The 16,594-nt window shown below is 39.8% G+C and overlaps 1 protein-coding gene across 2 annotated transcripts in view; it reads right to left on the minus strand.

Moving 5' to 3' along the window:
• Window positions 1-786: 786 nt before the first annotated feature.
• The window catches only part of LOC119647920 (breast cancer anti-estrogen resistance protein 1), a 227,330-nt gene continuing 211,522 nt past the window's right edge, over window positions 787-16,594 (minus strand). For both annotated transcript variants that reach the window (XM_038049244.1, XM_038049245.1), the window contains 2 exons: window positions 9,846-10,423; window positions 787-3,966 (listed from right to left, as the gene is read on the minus strand). In XM_038049244.1, the coding sequence (XP_037905172.1) occupies window positions 2,931-3,966; window positions 9,846-10,423 (1,614 nt within the window). In that variant the 3' untranslated portion in view covers window positions 787-2,930. The remainder of the gene's footprint in view (window positions 3,967-9,845; window positions 10,424-16,594) is intronic.

Raw genomic sequence — 16,594 nt, forward strand, 5'->3', positions numbered from 1 at the left:
TAGAGCACGAAACCTTAAAAAAGGTGACTGGAGTTTTTTTTAAAGACAAGTCCAGAGAATAAAACAAACAAGTCGGGAAACCGGAAGCTGGAGGCTTCAGGTATGAAAGGTTTTGTGTTTTTCTTTTATAAAGACATTTGAGTGTGAATTTGTTCCATTAGTACGTAACATGTTATATATGCATATATTATGTGAGAATATCCACTTTTCGGTGATACTGACATTCAAAATCTTGAATTTCCAAAGTGACAACTTTGACCTATTATAACTTTGTTAATAATATTGCGATTTCCACCAAACAACAAGCTCTATATTATAGCCTACATTGCTGCAAAATTTCGTGGCGCTAGGATGAATTTAAGAGGGGTTCTGCAGCCAATTAAATTTTTTCAGATTTTTGGGTTGGGCAGTTCCTGAGAATGGCCCCGTTAAATAAATGATCACTTTCGACCCGCCCAATTCCAACTTTCCAACAAATGTCAAAAATAAGACCAGCTTCCGAAAGTAATATCCGAGACCTTTCATTTGATATCCCATATAAATATATTTGGTGAAAAAAAATTTACACCCCCCTTTCGCATGTATGGGGACCTCCCCTTTTGCATGTATGTAAATTGATGCCACTCGCTGCACGTAGAAGGTTCTACCGCCACACATTCTTATTAAATTTGATGATGATAGTTTTAGCTCTTTCTGCAGACATCGTATCGCTTTAATAAAATCCTAAAAAATTATTGACTGACAAATGGACAGATATTGAATTGATTTATCAAATAAAACATTTCCTGGATTTTCCATCATTACATTTATTACATCTCGCTTAGGATTATAAAATCAACTGATGTTCCTATGGCATCACATCCAACAATTCATAACATTTTGTGAGCATGCTTCGGAAAATTTTGGGACACAATTATTCCAAGAATAATTGCAAAACGAGCTATTTTTCAAAGCATATTACACGTCATCTATCACTACCATTCCTACGCATTCACATCTATTGCAAACAAATTCTTACAGTTAAATAATGAAATTACATAAGCTTAATTATTCGTAGGACCCACTCTTGCTCATATGTACACTAAACTATAGGGATCGCAAGATCAGTAGGTTTCGTATAAGGGAATACCAAACCTCTTCATCTTGATGTCCTTTAATACAAAATATCACATATAAAAATTACTTATCGATAAGGTTAATATTCGTAGTTTTTAAAGTAATTTTGTTTCCGTAATACTACGCTGCAGTAGAGATATAAAACACATGTCTATAGTTGTATTTGTTAGGTGTCTTCAGCAAGTACTTCCGACATATTTGATCATTGTTATCTAAATTAAGTTTGTTTCTTTTATCGTTTTGTGCTTGTGTTTGTATTTGTAAGTAGGTTAGCAATTTATTTCGCGAGTTTTGATGTTTAACATCAACTTCGTTCGATTCTTGAGGAATTACTCGTAATTTGGCTTAATATGTTACGGTAGCGATGTTGTGACTGGATTGCCAATTCGCTAAGTCAGCAGTGGGTGCGGGTATGTTAAGGGCTTGTTTATTTTCTTTAGACACAGAGGGTGTTGTAGACACACTCATAACAAACTTGTTCTTGATCTGGATAGAGTTATCCGTTTGCATATAGGTTAGGTTTCTTGAAAATGTAGGCCATTTAACGTTCATATAAAATTTACGTTGAAATCACGCTCAGCCTGTACTCACGAAACTTGGTTTGACTATTGCTAACTGTCGTTCCATCCCTTATGAGGACGTGTGCACTCGTATTACAAAGCGGCGAAAGAGTGTTTGGAAGCAACTAGTATTCGATTAAATGGTCCTTTTTACCAACCAGTATTTGAATTACAAATTTGAAAGGGGTATTATTGTATTGCAAAGCCCTTTGGTCCGGACCTTTGGAAAGCCTTCCACGATAGTTTTCTATCGAAGTCGTTGTCCTGACAAAGAAAACGGTTCTCACAGTCCTCCCTATTCAGGTTGGTGAAGCCATGGTTTTGTCGAAGTCGGGGGTGAAATACCTTGGCATCGTGGTTGACACTAAGATGGGTGTGTTCGAGCAGATTCACAACACCGCAGACAAGGCTGCGGTTAGAATATTTGCGATTTGCCAGCTGATGTTGGAGGCCTCTTATCCAAGTATAGCTGATTTCCTCAGTAATGAGATGTACCACAAGTGCCTAGCGCAAGTACAAAAACTAGTGTCTTTACGAATCTTTTTCGCCTGTGGTGCCGTCTCCAAGTAATAGTAGTAATAGTGATAGCAGGAGTTACTCCGATCGCACTCCATAATACTAAGCGGAGATCTGCATACCGCAGAAATGGCAAGAGAAATGAGGAAACTTTCGCTTAAGAGCCTACACTCTCTGCGCATGGCAGCAATATTGGGAAAGAGAATTGAGTGGTGGATGGCCTGTGCATCCCATCAAAGACTTGCAGCCGTGGTTTAATCGAAAGCACGGTGAGATTGGCTATTACTTAATCCAGCTGCTAAACGGACACGGGTGTATTCAGTAGATGATGAATGTCACACCTTTTTCGTAAGCCATTCTTGAGGCGAAAAAGAGGAAGATGAATATGAGAGATGCCAGGGTAGCTGAGACCTGACACTTGGGGATGTGCTCCTGCACTGAATAAGCTTGACCTGAAGTAATATGTCAAACGGTTCCGGGTTAAAGTCCTAGATGCACTAGTGGGTGAATGACCCATGGCTTATTTAGATAACTATCTAAATAAAAAAATCAAGTCACTGTTAATTTCCTATGTGAAGAGTTGCAAGTGGATCGATTGGAGTTGAAGCGCATAAGACTGACTCAAGTGCTTAGTCAAGGAACCTGACAGATATTACTGAAAATCAAAGTACTGACGCCATGCATCTTCAAACTCGGCTTGGATTCTCTACAGGCTTTCGCGTGTATTTGCCGATTATTTTATATCTGCACCGACTGAAGAACTGCAACTTTCAAATCAGACGCTAAATGTGAGATATCTACCACAGAATCAACCATTTCTTGAACAGCATTCACGCTGGGAAAGTGCTGAGCGGCCTTTTTCGATTTTTGAACACACGTCCTCAAGGCGTCTGATAGTCCATCGGTGCACTTTTGCACTTGCGATTTGATATCATCGCGGGAAATGTTTCTGTGAATGATATCGCCAATACTGACTAAATTGTGCGCACTAAGAACAACGAATTTTCCGTAAGCGATGAAGAATTTCGGTGGTTGATTTTTCTCTACCGTTTCTAAGAATGAGTCTATTGCTTGTAAAAGATAGCCCATATGCGTTGATATCTGTACTGCGTAGTATTTTATAAGTAATTTATCATTGGCGTTCAATTCTATTTTATCAGCATTTATGGCAGTGTCCTCAGCCGCCTTGATTGCGTTATCGAATTTCTTCTTCAGATTTTGTGGAATGGCTTCACGAAGCTCCGAATTCTTTTTGGCGGCCGCGTCTTTAGACTCAAGGCTAACATAATCGTTGTCTTCGATCCATTCTCCGTCGCTACTGTTGTTATTATTGCTTGGGGGATTCGTAGGTGTTTGTGGTACCCGTTTGAAAAGCAGTGTTGCGTTCCCTTGGATGAATGAAGCAGAAAGGCGAACATCTTCTGTTAGTGTTTGGGCACAGGCTATAAGTTGGTCTAAGCTATCCGGAGGTTGAGAAGAGCATGATTTTTGCTCTTTCCGTGAAAGGTTCTCCAAAGTCCAGCCTTGAGCCTCCAAAGTTTGTGACACCTCATGAACCAATTTGTCTGCATCTCGTAAGGCTTTGACTAGAGGTTTAAGTTTATGCGCTAGTGATTTATCTTCAGAACGACTTGCATTCCCTAGTGTGCCTTCACCAAACTCTGCTAAATCATGAAGTGCTGTCTTTAGTCGTACTGCGGACAATTTGATGTCCATTAGAACTGGTTCCAACTTTTCGCGACTTCTCCAATTTGGTATAACGAACGCGAGCAGCCTGTAATGAACAAAAAAAACATTTATAGTTAGTGAATTTACTCATTTTATAAACACAGATGAATTGCCGATACGAATAAATGGCGAAGGTAATTTAATTGCACTGAAGCGAGTTATTTCTGAGCCTAAGACTGTGATACTGGGAGAAAGTGAAATACTTTGTAAGAGAAATGGATTATAAAATCGATGCTTATTAAGTACGAAGTAAACTGATATTGCTAAGGCAACTATTCGGCTTCAAAGTACATATCAGCAAAAATTGTGTGCTCGCTTTTGAATACTTTCCGAAAATAACCCCGGTTACTATCTCAAAGAAAATCCACAATAAATTATTACTCGAATTTGTTACATCAGCAGAGCCGTGTAGAGGGCTCTTCGTTATATAACCCATTTCTACCTTCTCGTGAGGACTAGCCGAGGGTCCCGGTCCAAGTTTTGTTCCTTATATTTTGAGCAAAAGAAAAAAACTAAACTCTTTATAGGAGAACTGTCCCATTTGAACGTAGCCCGTAGTGTATGTATATTTCATGTCAAACTACTCACTTTAATGTGATATTTAGTATTTTGGGTAGCAGTAAATTTACACGGAAAAGACAACTTTAAGCTACTGTAACTTTATTAGTAATAGTACGGTTTAGATCAAACAGATAAAAGCAGCAGAATTACTCTCGAGACCATTCGACATCAACAACGATTTGTCCTATTATGCACCCTTTTCAACTTGGCCCTGAAAAAGGTTGTTCGTTATTCTGAGGTAGATGCGAGAGACACCCAACTATTGGCTTATGCTGACGATATCGACACCATGGGATGAACAACCCGAGATGCACCAATTACCTTCATCGAGAACGAGCAGGCAGCGCGAGATCTTGGGCTGCACATCAATGAAGGCTAGACGAAATATGTATATGATGGCATTTCATAGCCTATATAACGACGAAATCTATGACCGATACTATGTCCCTTTGGTTGTGGATAAAATCCAACATAATAGGTTGCAGTGAGTGTGTCACTTAATCCGTATAAATGAGGAGTATCATTATGGATGAAGATGATCCAGCCGGGAAAGCCTATAAGGCTAATATCTATGGCAGAAAAAGCAGACGAGGTAGACCCTGCCTGAGATGGAGCGATGGCATAGGCCAGGCAGCTTTTAGTTTAGTTTAAAAAAAATGTAGTCCCATTTTAAAGTTGGGTCATGGGTCAACAAATTCATGGTAGGAGTCACAAATGCCCCTGAGTTTATCTCGAGCTCCATAGACCTAGCCAGTCATTTGATTGACTTGTTTGATTGGTTGTAGTACCTTAATGTCGCCTTTCTATTGGGATAAATGGTCATCCTGCTATTTAATGTATTGTTCTTTAGTGAGGGTAGCGTGCTAAAGGAGTTACCTTACAACACCTGCTATTTGAACTGGGAATCGCATTATAATATAATAGAAAAATAGATACATCTTGAACACTTTGCATCCAAATTTTCTATCATAAGGATATATGGTGGGCTATAACGCGTTAATCGTACCATCGCTTGCGATTCGCTGAAATGCACTTTAGCTCCCCCTAGAATTTCCCAAGATGCCCGCACTCATTCCTTCACTGTTCTGTGCCAAGTGCTTTTGTGACCACCCACCCAAAGGCTACCTTGGGAGAGTAGGTTTTACTTCATGCATGGCCAGCAATGCAATTGTTGCCTTTTCTTAATGTGTGGCCTATCAATTATCACTTCCCCCTTCCGATCATACCGCGTACGGTGAAATTTTTATTCCGGGCCGGCAGATTTTAGACCAGGCAGCGAAAGCGTCTTTAGCGCGGACGACACCCAGTTGGGTGCCACTGTTGCTAGAAACCACGCTTCCTAGATATACAAATTGGTTGACGTCTTCAATGATCTACCCATTAATACAGATAGAGAGAGTACAACGATTTCTCATAATGAGAACTTTCATTTTGTTGGTGTTTATCTTCAGTCCAACTCTATTTGCCTTTTTTTCCAAATCTAAAGCCAACAAATGCCATCAGCGTAGTAGAGCTATTTGAGAAAAGATGTCATAGTCTATCGAAATCCTCCACGTCCTCCCGACAGAGCAGTATGAAGAATGTCGCCAATAACAAGAAGAAACAACATCGGTGGTAAGATACAACCCTGGTGGACTCTGCTTGGGACCTCAAATTCTTCTGAGATTTTACCTCGATGCAGCACATGACATTTTGCGTCAACATATGTCACTCTAATAGTAACTTTTAGTTTCTCCGGAACGGGGAGACCGTTGAGCCCAGCGGCTTTACCCCATTTGAGTGCATTCATGACTGAGATGAATTCGCTTCTGCTTGGAGAAACAAATCGTATCTGCATGTTACGGGGACAAGCCACTTCCACGATTCCGCAGTCAGCCAGCTCTTATGCCATTCTTTCGAGACGTAGTCAACGATTTGCTTACCATCCGAGAAAAGAGTGTTTGTGATGGCGTCCAAATGATTATCGATATTTTCAGTGTATTAAGCATCCGATGAGCAAGCGGCTAGCGAAAGCTGAATCATATAAGCGAACAATATTGAATTTGGAGGGTCGCAGCTTTCCAAACCTGCGAGTAGTAGTGGAGGAACGTCCGGATAGCTGAGTGGTTAGAGTACAAGATTGTCGTCAGGAAGGTCCCGGTCTCATTGGTGGCAGTGGGATTTGTATCGTGATTTGACGTCGGATACCAGTCGACTCAGCTGTGAATGAGTACCTGAGTCAAATCAGGGTAATAATCTCGGGAGAGCGCAATGCTGACCACATTGCCTTCTATAGGGTACTGTAATCCTATAGTGTACCGTGACGGTCTTGAATGAAGTGGTCTAACACACTTCATGGCCCTGATCCCATTGGATTGTTGCGCCAACGATTATTATTATTATAATGGCGAGGTGGTGGATGCTGTAGGAATCCACAAACTTTCTACCATTTTCGATACGGTCGCCAGAACCGTGTTTTCCCATCATAAGTTCTATCAAGGTTTGGCCAGACCCCATTCATTTATCATGATCACAATGTCACCTTTAGGCAACTTCTCCCGACCCTTTTGTATTTGCCCATAAAAAGGATCTTTCTCCATTATATTAGAAGTCGCACAAGGTTCTAGCCGTTCCGGTAGCAGTACAGTTTCGAAATTTGCAAGTTGCTAGCCCACAAAGTTCCATTCTATTTAGCCCCCTTTGGCGATAAGTAACTTTTAACACTGAAGTAGTCTCACTGAAAAATGCTAAAAATTCTGCAAACGAAACTGCTCTTAATCACTGCACTTGATCCTTGGAAGACAATATTGTTTATGGTAGTCGAATTTAACTGGACAAAATAATTGGTGGGTTTTAGCTACACTTTGCTCCAACATATGATGGGGAAACACTATTGAATGTGAATTTTTGTTGCTTCTATAACCTCGCCATTCGCGGCACACTGTTCGAGCACAAAGCTTGCCACGAAAACCTAGCATACTACCAAATCCCTCGGCGGGAACAGGTTTCATTAGTCTCAGGAAGGCTCCTTGGTCATTGCAGGCTAAACCTGGGGTATCTAGGGATGTCTGCGAACACTATCAGTAGACTCTGTGGGACAAGTGAACTTCCATACATATTCTGGGATAATGTGAAGTTTTTGTGAAACCAGTATGTAATATTCCCTACCAGATGCGAAGATCCTAGAAGTAGGAAACATCTCAAAATTTTTGTCGGTTATGAGTGCAGTCATTAAAGCTTTCAACCTCCGAATTGTTTCGGAAAATTCAATTCAATTCAAATTCAGGATCAAGATCAAGCCCGATTGACATGAAACTTGGGGTGCGGGTAGAGGTTGGCATAAGCAACAAAAGTTATATATTGCCGATGTGCGCTTCTTCCCGGAGGGTGTTGCACCTCGCCCCCTCTTGGGTGGACATTTTTTTTCGAAATAACCACATAAATCGATTAAAAGGTTTTAAGCAAAAAACGTTTAATGAAAATTAAAAAAGTAGTCGTTTTCGAGTTATTCATGTTTAAACATGTCGTTTTTTCATTGAAAAAATGCATGGTTTTCAACGTTTTTCGTAAATAACTCGAAAACTATGTATTTCATTTGGAAATGATAATAAGCAGAAAAACATATTAAATAGAAAAAGAATTAATCTTTTTATTTTTTGGTAGGTACAATATGGGCAGATTTATGGATCGTCAAACGTAAATTCGTAATGTCTAAAAAAGTAACATTTTCAAGGTCAAATAACGCAAAATCACTGACTTTTAGTGGAAATGGATTTAAAGCTCTTTTAAAGTGTTTGAAAAAGCCTTTCAAATGAGGTATGATATAAGTCAGTGGGATAAATAATAACAGAGCTATGATCAAAATAATGTTATTACCTGAATTTTTGATATAAAAATGAATAAAAACAAAACCTGATTTTGTTATATAAATTGAAAGTAAGTCGAATCCTTTGAGCATCTCTCTCTCTTGCAATAAATTCTGAAAATTTGGTGGATATTTAATCGGGTCTTCGCCTCGGGGCTATATAACTTTTGTTTTTTATGCCACCCTTTAAATTTCATGTCAATCGATCTTGACCGAAAGAATTCAGTGGTCGCATCCAATTTTCAGTTTTAATGACTGGACTATATACGCTTGATCGAGATACTAGAGTTAAAAGGAACATTATAACCATCAGGGTCAATAGTTCTTTTAGGAAGCGGTGCACTTTCTTTTGATACAATTGTTATTATTATTTATGGTATAATATTGAAGAAAGGAACAGCAAATTCCATTTCACAGGTCGGGGTAGGCTTAGTGGCAAAGGAAACTTATTTCATAAAGGAATAAAGCGTAGAGCCCAGTTACAAGTGAACGTGAGCCATAGCGCAGGGCGGGATTTCCTTAGACCACTTCATGAAATAATTATCTAACGAGGATACTATCCTTCGGAGTTTTTCGCCGTTCGATCGAGGTGTCCCGGTTAGCGAATTTTTCGGCTCCATGTGTCCTCATTTTCCCCCCTTTATTTTGGAATTTAGCCATACTTGATTCAACTCGGTTTCGGTCCCATTTTGCTTTTAAGGCTCATCTTAAGTAATCATTATCATTTGATCATCCCTCAATCTTCGTGTTCATTAGACAGTCAGCAGTAGTGGAAGCTCGTTTACTTATTGAATATCAATTTATATTGATAATTTGCATAATAAAGACTTTGGATTGAAGATGGAAAATTCACCCCTCAAATTATATCCTTTCACCTCGTCTGACTATAGGTGAATATTGGTCGAAGATATCTTAACCCTTGGAAAATTTAGTTGGAAGACTATCTAACAAATTATGTATCCTTGTAACCCAAAAATAAACCATTTTGAGTATAAATTGATAAGATTTGACTTAGTTTAAGTGCTTGTGTGGGCCTTTGTGGTGCGAAATGTTTATCTTTCTTCCAACATTATGAAGTCTTCAGTGAAAATCAGACAAGTAGGAATGCCATTTCATATGGATTGACTTATGCAATGTTCACTAAAGAGGTTTTCAAACCCAAACTCCTCATTCAACGACTGCATTTCTCGCAACGAATATGCAGCATGTTAACGTTCATATCGCATTTTATTGAACAATATTTTTTTAAATTCTATGATTTGTTAAAAGCACAGATTTATTGGTACACTGGCGATGCTTATCTAAAAATAGATGATGAGTACTCTGCATCAATATTTATAAACAATCATTATCTTTTATAGTTTTTTATTTGTAATCCACTTCCGATCCCGATCCAGTCAATGTGGAAAGCCCAGTTTCCAGCAGAGAAATAAACCTCATTAAGATGTTGATATGCTATTTGACCTTATCAGCAATTTGAAACGCAATGACGCAATATAGAAACGGAAAATGTTACATACCTCATTACAGCTGTGGTTGCCTCGTTTTGTAATTTCGCCAGGGTCTCCAGAGCGGAGCCCAGCTCCAATGGAAGTTCCTTGGTTACAAGAGGTAGACTTTTGTCTTGTCCATTATTCGAGGGCAGTAGCCTCTGTGACTGTTGTGGAAAATCATAGGTAGATTGACTGTTTAGTGAATTCGGTTGCTGAGGTGTGGGCGTTCGAATTGGCGGTGCATTACGACGCGGTATATCGTAGTCAGGCATATTGGCCAAAGATGATCGATTGGAGGATGATAAGCTCAGGTTATCAGGGGTCATCAGGGATGAATTGGAGCTGCTAGGCGTCATGTTCTGTTGACTAAGTGATGTTGCCGGTCGGGGGGTGTCATAGGAATCATCCGGTTGTGCTTGTCGATGGTTTGTATCTTTCACATGTGGTTTGGGACAGTCGTAGTTCGACTGTATATGTACTGCAGGTCTGGGAACGTCATACGCTTCCGGATCAGACATTATGCTTAGATTCTGATACGGACTGCTGCGGCTTGATGATGATATATCGTATAAGTATACATCACCACATTTTTGTGGGGTGATTACCTGAAAGGGAAATAAAGACATGATTAGTAGTGTATTCATGAATAAGGAAGGGGACAGTTTAGGATATACAAAGGGGACGTATGAAAAAACTGTGGAATTTCTATCAGATCCCATTATCTCGGTGAATTAGTAAATAGCTGCGTCATATTCAAACAAATATCTTTTCTTACTTAACTCAGTTTGAGGGGAAATACTTGTTGTTGCTATTATAATTATTGTAAACTGATATCGCTTTCCTACTTGTTTACTTAATGTTAACTATAATACATTTCTCAGTTATTCTTATCGTACCAATTGACATGCACTTATAACTCTCCCATTTGGGATGCTAAACTATGAATGGTTGCTTTGTCAAATGAGATAATCCTTCGTTTGACTGGCATACTATTGCATACGGTATGACACAGAATCGTTCAATTTAGTAAAATTCCTAAAGGTCCTTAAGGCAATCTCAAATAGAAAAACACCGCCTCCTCTATGATCTACACTTGAGTCATAAAAGCATCCATTCATATCTGGAGATTTTATTATACTCTACCGGTTATCGATTTTCAACCCACCTTTGATAGCTCCGATTGAATTTCCGAAAAGAACACACAAATTCAAAATCACCTTTGTTAACTTCAAACACTAACTTCTAACTTCCTCCTTAATCTTACTATTTACGAGCGTCTTTAAGTGATTAAGTACAAATCAATGGGTAAAAAATATTTTGGAAGACGTTTTCGAGAAGAGCTACAACTAGTTGTTGCGATACAGTCAAACACTTCACACACTTGACGACCGATTCTGCAACAGGCATGCGCACTAATGCAACATGTAGGACGTAGGTAAAATATTCCTGCTTAACGACAGGACATTCAGTCGCACCCTTTTATATATTGAAGGAGAAGAAAAACTACAGCTATAATGCTGAACATTAATATTTTGTCAAATTTAAAAAGTAAGAAGTGAGTTAGTAGCACCCAAAAGTGTGGGGTTTGCACAAAGGGGTAGGTAAATTCGTATACGTTAAGGGTTTTATGGATTTTTAGATGATTTTCATTTTTTACATATTCTACAGGAATTGTAGAGTGTTGGGGAAATTCACACGTGAGTCAAATACTAGAAGGGATTATTATTCAAAAATCACTTTAAAGGAAGTAATCCGGCGCAAAAACCGGCCTTATAAGGAATGTATGATTTCAAACATGTCCACAACTTACTGAAATACTAATTTCATAGTTTTTATTATTTTATTATGATCTAATGCTCATGAAATGTGTTTGTGCTTCTCTGCCTATCATTATCATATTTTGAAAATGCTATTGTTAAGAGAGAAAGCAACGAACCTACAAAATGCCTCGAGTGCAGTAAATATAATCATTGGAAGCTACCTTTCTCAGATTTTTTCATGTCAGATACCAAACGAAATTAGTCTTTTTTGAAATGGGTCTTTTCCGACATTTATTGGAAGATAGAGTGAAAGTTCTCGCTTTGTTTTAATTTACATCAGATAAGCAATCTTCCTGAAGGTTCATTTAAGGATTTCAACCTCATTCAACCTCAAATTGAAAAATTTAATGTGAATTTCTCTACATTTCTTGATCAGCAGAATGACAATAGGTCAACAATTTATCAATGGGAAATTAGTTTGTTTTAGAAAATAATAAAATTATTGTATATCATCGCAATCAATGACTTGATATAATAAATTGCAGTTATGTGCTGGTAATGGTTTCAATTAACAGCAGAGGTCAGTTTATATCATATATTAGGTCAGGTGGGATTTTTTTTTTTTTTTGGGAGTAGGGTAGGTGAATGCGTTTACGCACAGAGTGTTGGACTCCCGCAACAGCACGCTGGCGGACTACCAACTAAACACCTCCCTGTCATCAGAGAACTAGCCTGGAACCGTTTGTCACATTACTTCGGGCTAGCCCTCCCGCTCTCCCGGCTTTGGGAGCCTTCAAGTCAGGGAATTCCCTTCACCAACGGGAGGGGAGGAAGGGAGTTGTTAGTTCATGGAACCCCTTATCGTCCGATCCCTCTGCCGGTCGAGTTCAATCTTCTTCGTAGTAAGAAGAGCCCGAACATAATGCGCAATACGATTCCAGCTGCCAGCGCTCTTCAGCATCTCTCGCACAATGTTATCTGGAGAGAGCTCCCCTGTGTCTGCATAAAGCTGCTGGCGGAGGCCGTCCCACCTCTCGCAAGAGAAAAAGGTGTGTTCAGCGTCATCCGCCACTCTATTGCAGAACACACAATCAGGAGATCGCGCCTTCCCAACCCTGTGCAGGTAAGACTGAAAACTTCCATGCCCACTTAGAAGTTGGGTAAGGAAGTAATCAATCTGACCGTGTTTTCTGTTCAACCACGGGTCTAATTTGTCGATGAGCCGCGCAGTCCACTTGCCCTTTGGCTCATTTTGCCAAGAAAGTTGCCACTCGTTAAGGGTGCGTTGACGTTCTTTACGGGCAACCACTTCTCTTAAGTTTTCGCTCTTACGGCGGTAGATAGCTTTGCGCTCCTTGGCAAGGAGCCGCGGCTGCTTTGATTTGCTCGAAGAATCTCATCTTCGAGTCGAGCATTAAACCAAGGTATTTAATCACTGGTTTTGACTCTATAGTCAACTCGCCGATCGATATGGGACGCAAGGTCGGGATTCTCCTTCTGGTCAGGATGACTACTTCGGTTTTTTCCAGCGCAAGGTTGAAACCGTGAGCAGTCATCCATCCGCTTACCCGTCGCATCAATATGCCAAGTCTGCTTTGCGCCTGTTCAACAGTGCGTCCGGCAACGGGTGCCGCAACGCGTCTGCATAACCGACCAGGCGCGACTCTTCAGGCATACCGAGTCGCAGCAGACTATCGTAGGAAGCGTTCCAGAGATGCGGCCCTAGGATGGATCCCTGCGCTACTCCCGACGTGATTTCCATCCTCCTCTGGCCCTCTAGCGTCTCATAGAACGGTGAGCGGTCTTTCAGATAATCCCTCAATATCCGCAAGAGATAGCTTGGCACGTGAAAGGAGTTCTCTGGTGTGCCTAGCGTATCTGTCCATCTTACGGAATTGAAGGCATTTCTGACATCAAGCGTTAAGAGGAGCACTATCCGTCGAGATCAGCGGCTGTGTGCCCCGGCTCGATTAAACGCATCTACGACCTCCATAACAGCATCCACTGTAGATTTCCCTGTTCTAAACCCGAACTGCCTTGCGGATAAGTCCCCGGCAGCACGGATCGCTTCAGCGAGTCTACCCCTGATGAGCTTCTCGAGCACTTTTCCGGCCGTGTCAAGCATACACAGCGGTCAGGTGGGATTAGAAAAGGTTGGGAGGGATACAGTTGTTAAAATTGAAGCCATAATATGCCGATTGCCAGAGGAGTCGAGGCTGGTCGCTTATGCAGACGACATTGTGCAAAGACTTGTCATATTGATGTGACGGGTAAGCGGATGAATGGCTTCACATGGTTTCAGCCTTATGCCGCAAAAAAGCCAAGTAGTCATCTTGACCAGAAAGAGAATCCCGAACGTGCGTTCCATATTGATCGGTAAGTTGACTATAGGGTCAAAACCAGCTGTTAACTACTTTGGTTTAATGCTCGACTCGAAGATTACTTTCTTTGAGCAAATTAAAGCAGCAGCGGACAGGCCTCCAGCTGGAGTCTTGGTCTTAAGTCGAGTAATGGCAAATGTTGGGGGCCCTATATCTAGTTTCTTTCCCATTGTTCTGGTTCGTCAATAAGTGGATGAGGATGTAGAGCTTCGTAAATCCAAAACAAGTTATTTAGTCATGGTCAGCTTAGGCTTAAACCAGCCGAGTTTTGCTCAGAATATCACGCAGCTATTTTTATGAATATAAAAGGCATCTGGTATTCACTTGCAATCATATTACCTCTAGGGCAGTAGTGAGGCACTGTCTGATGAGTGTCTTTGGCCTGGACGAAACCGATAATCACTATATTCTTATTCCAGCACCCGGAACATCGAAATGTACTGAATAAAAGAAAATAATGGTGCCTCGCAACAATATTTTATTTTATTTCCCAAAATCGGATAAACAGGAAGTTCAAAAAAGCTGTACACCACTAACAAAAGTTATTATGCCTTAATCTCAAAGGGTATGCCACTGTTAGCCGATCATCCGATCACCGAGAGGATTATGATAGAGTATGTTTAATCGAAGAAAAATCTGAAAATTGTATTGAACATAGTCATTAAAGCCACCAGATAGTTACCAAAAGATCGTGAAGTGGGCGCGCACACTACAATTGGTCACCTTTCCAAATTCCATTAGAACCATATCCATGTGTTGTTAGTTGCTTACCTTCAGAGGATGTGCATTTAAGTTAACTAAAGTACCACGAACGAGAAATTCTCTCGTTACAGTAATACAGTAGTAATGGAAACTTCGTATCTGGGCTTTCTGATGTTAACAAAGTTTTATCTGGCCATATCCATATCCAAATGAGCTTTATTTTGGAATTGAAATCGTTGTGGCGAACGTCCCTGGGTTTAATTACTGGATTTCTGCGACATCAGAGCGATCTGCATTCTAATATTATTCTTGAAAGTGATGTTTTCATGTTAATTTGGAGGCAAGATGCATATAGCTACTCCACTTAACTTAGCTAGTAGACATAACTGATGCAGCCATTTTGGAGTCAACTGCAAGTTAGTTTTAGAGGTATCAACAGTAAATTTTAAATAATTTGACCATTCGATGGCTTTCTGATTGTTTTCAACATACCTGCTACACTGAAAATGTGGATTACCAAACATTTGGGTTCCTTCTATAGCCAAAATCTGCTTTAATTTTGAGGTTCAGGATGACTGTTTAGTTGATATCATGCTCCTCTCAAGTTGTTGAATGGAAATGGAAATGAGATAATGGTTGAGCATTCTAACCTTTTTTAAGGTTTTGTGTAAACCCAAAATCTTGTGTAAACCCAAAACCTTGTGTAAACACAAAACCTTATTAAAATCGGTTTACTGCCTGTCTGTCTGTCCGTCACACGCATTTTTCTCGGAGACGGTTATAGCGATTGACGCCAAATCTGGTGCAAAGGTGGGAGCTGTGAGCGCTCACACATACAGTGAGTTATATCCTTTCATGTTAATTTAAACATGCAAAAGGGTGGTCTAAAATTTTTTTTCATCAAACATAGTCATGTGGGGTATCAAATTAAAGGTCTCGGTTAGTACTTTTTCGGTCTTAGTTTTGACATTTGTTGGGAAGGTGGGGAGTGCGGAGGGTTGAAAGTGATCATGTATTTAAGGGGGCCATTCTCAGAAACTACCCAACCGAAAAATCTGAAAAAGGAGGCTGCCACTATATGGTGCCTGGGCCCCGAAATACCTTCCATACCGATATATGTTCAAATAATGTTAATAATTTTAGTATATTTTTTTGTAATTGGCGTTGCCCTTAAGTTTATCCTAGCACCACAAAATTGCAAATTTGCAGTGATGTAGGCTATAATGTAGAGCATGATCTTACCAAGTTTGGTGGAAATCGCACTGTTACTAACAAAGTTATAATATGTCAAAGTTGTTGCTTCTTTGAAAATTGAAGACTATGAATGTCAATATCACCCGAAAGTGGATACTCTCACATAATATATGGATATATTACGTGCTACGTACTAAGAAATACACAAAACCTTTCGTACCTGAAGCATCCAGCTTCCGGTTTCCCGACTTGTTGTATAAGATGCATTCTTCGAAAAATAAATTTCGGTTGCCTTAGGCGTTCAGAGCAAGTTTGTACATTGTCAAGTTACTTTCCCGTGAATTTTGAAATAGAGCAATTGAAGGTACTGTGATGCTCATTACATCCCACCATATGATATCATAAAATATCTCTTTCTTAAGGAGTTATATCTGTCTGGAGCCTCCAAAAAAAGGGGGTTTTCAGGACTTTTGTGTGAGCACATTTTTAAATTAAAGTTCACCGGTAAAATATCAGTCGATTAAGCAAGGAAAGAAAAAAAATATTATTCACATTTTTTTTAAAATAGTGGCTGTGGGACCGTACAAACAAAATAACATTTTTTGAAAGTCCTCCACGGCGAGCAGTAGAACTTGGATTGGCATCCAGAATAGTAATTCTTTTTATAAGCGTAGCTAGTGAAGTACACACAATTGTAATTTTAGATTTTTTTTCGCGTCTTAGAAAAGAATCCCTTTTT

The sequence above is a fragment of the Hermetia illucens genome, chromosome 2 (assembly GCF_905115235.1).
Source record: "Hermetia illucens chromosome 2, iHerIll2.2.curated.20191125, whole genome shotgun sequence".
In the NCBI taxonomy this organism is placed as follows: domain Eukaryota; kingdom Metazoa; phylum Arthropoda; class Insecta; order Diptera; family Stratiomyidae; genus Hermetia; species Hermetia illucens.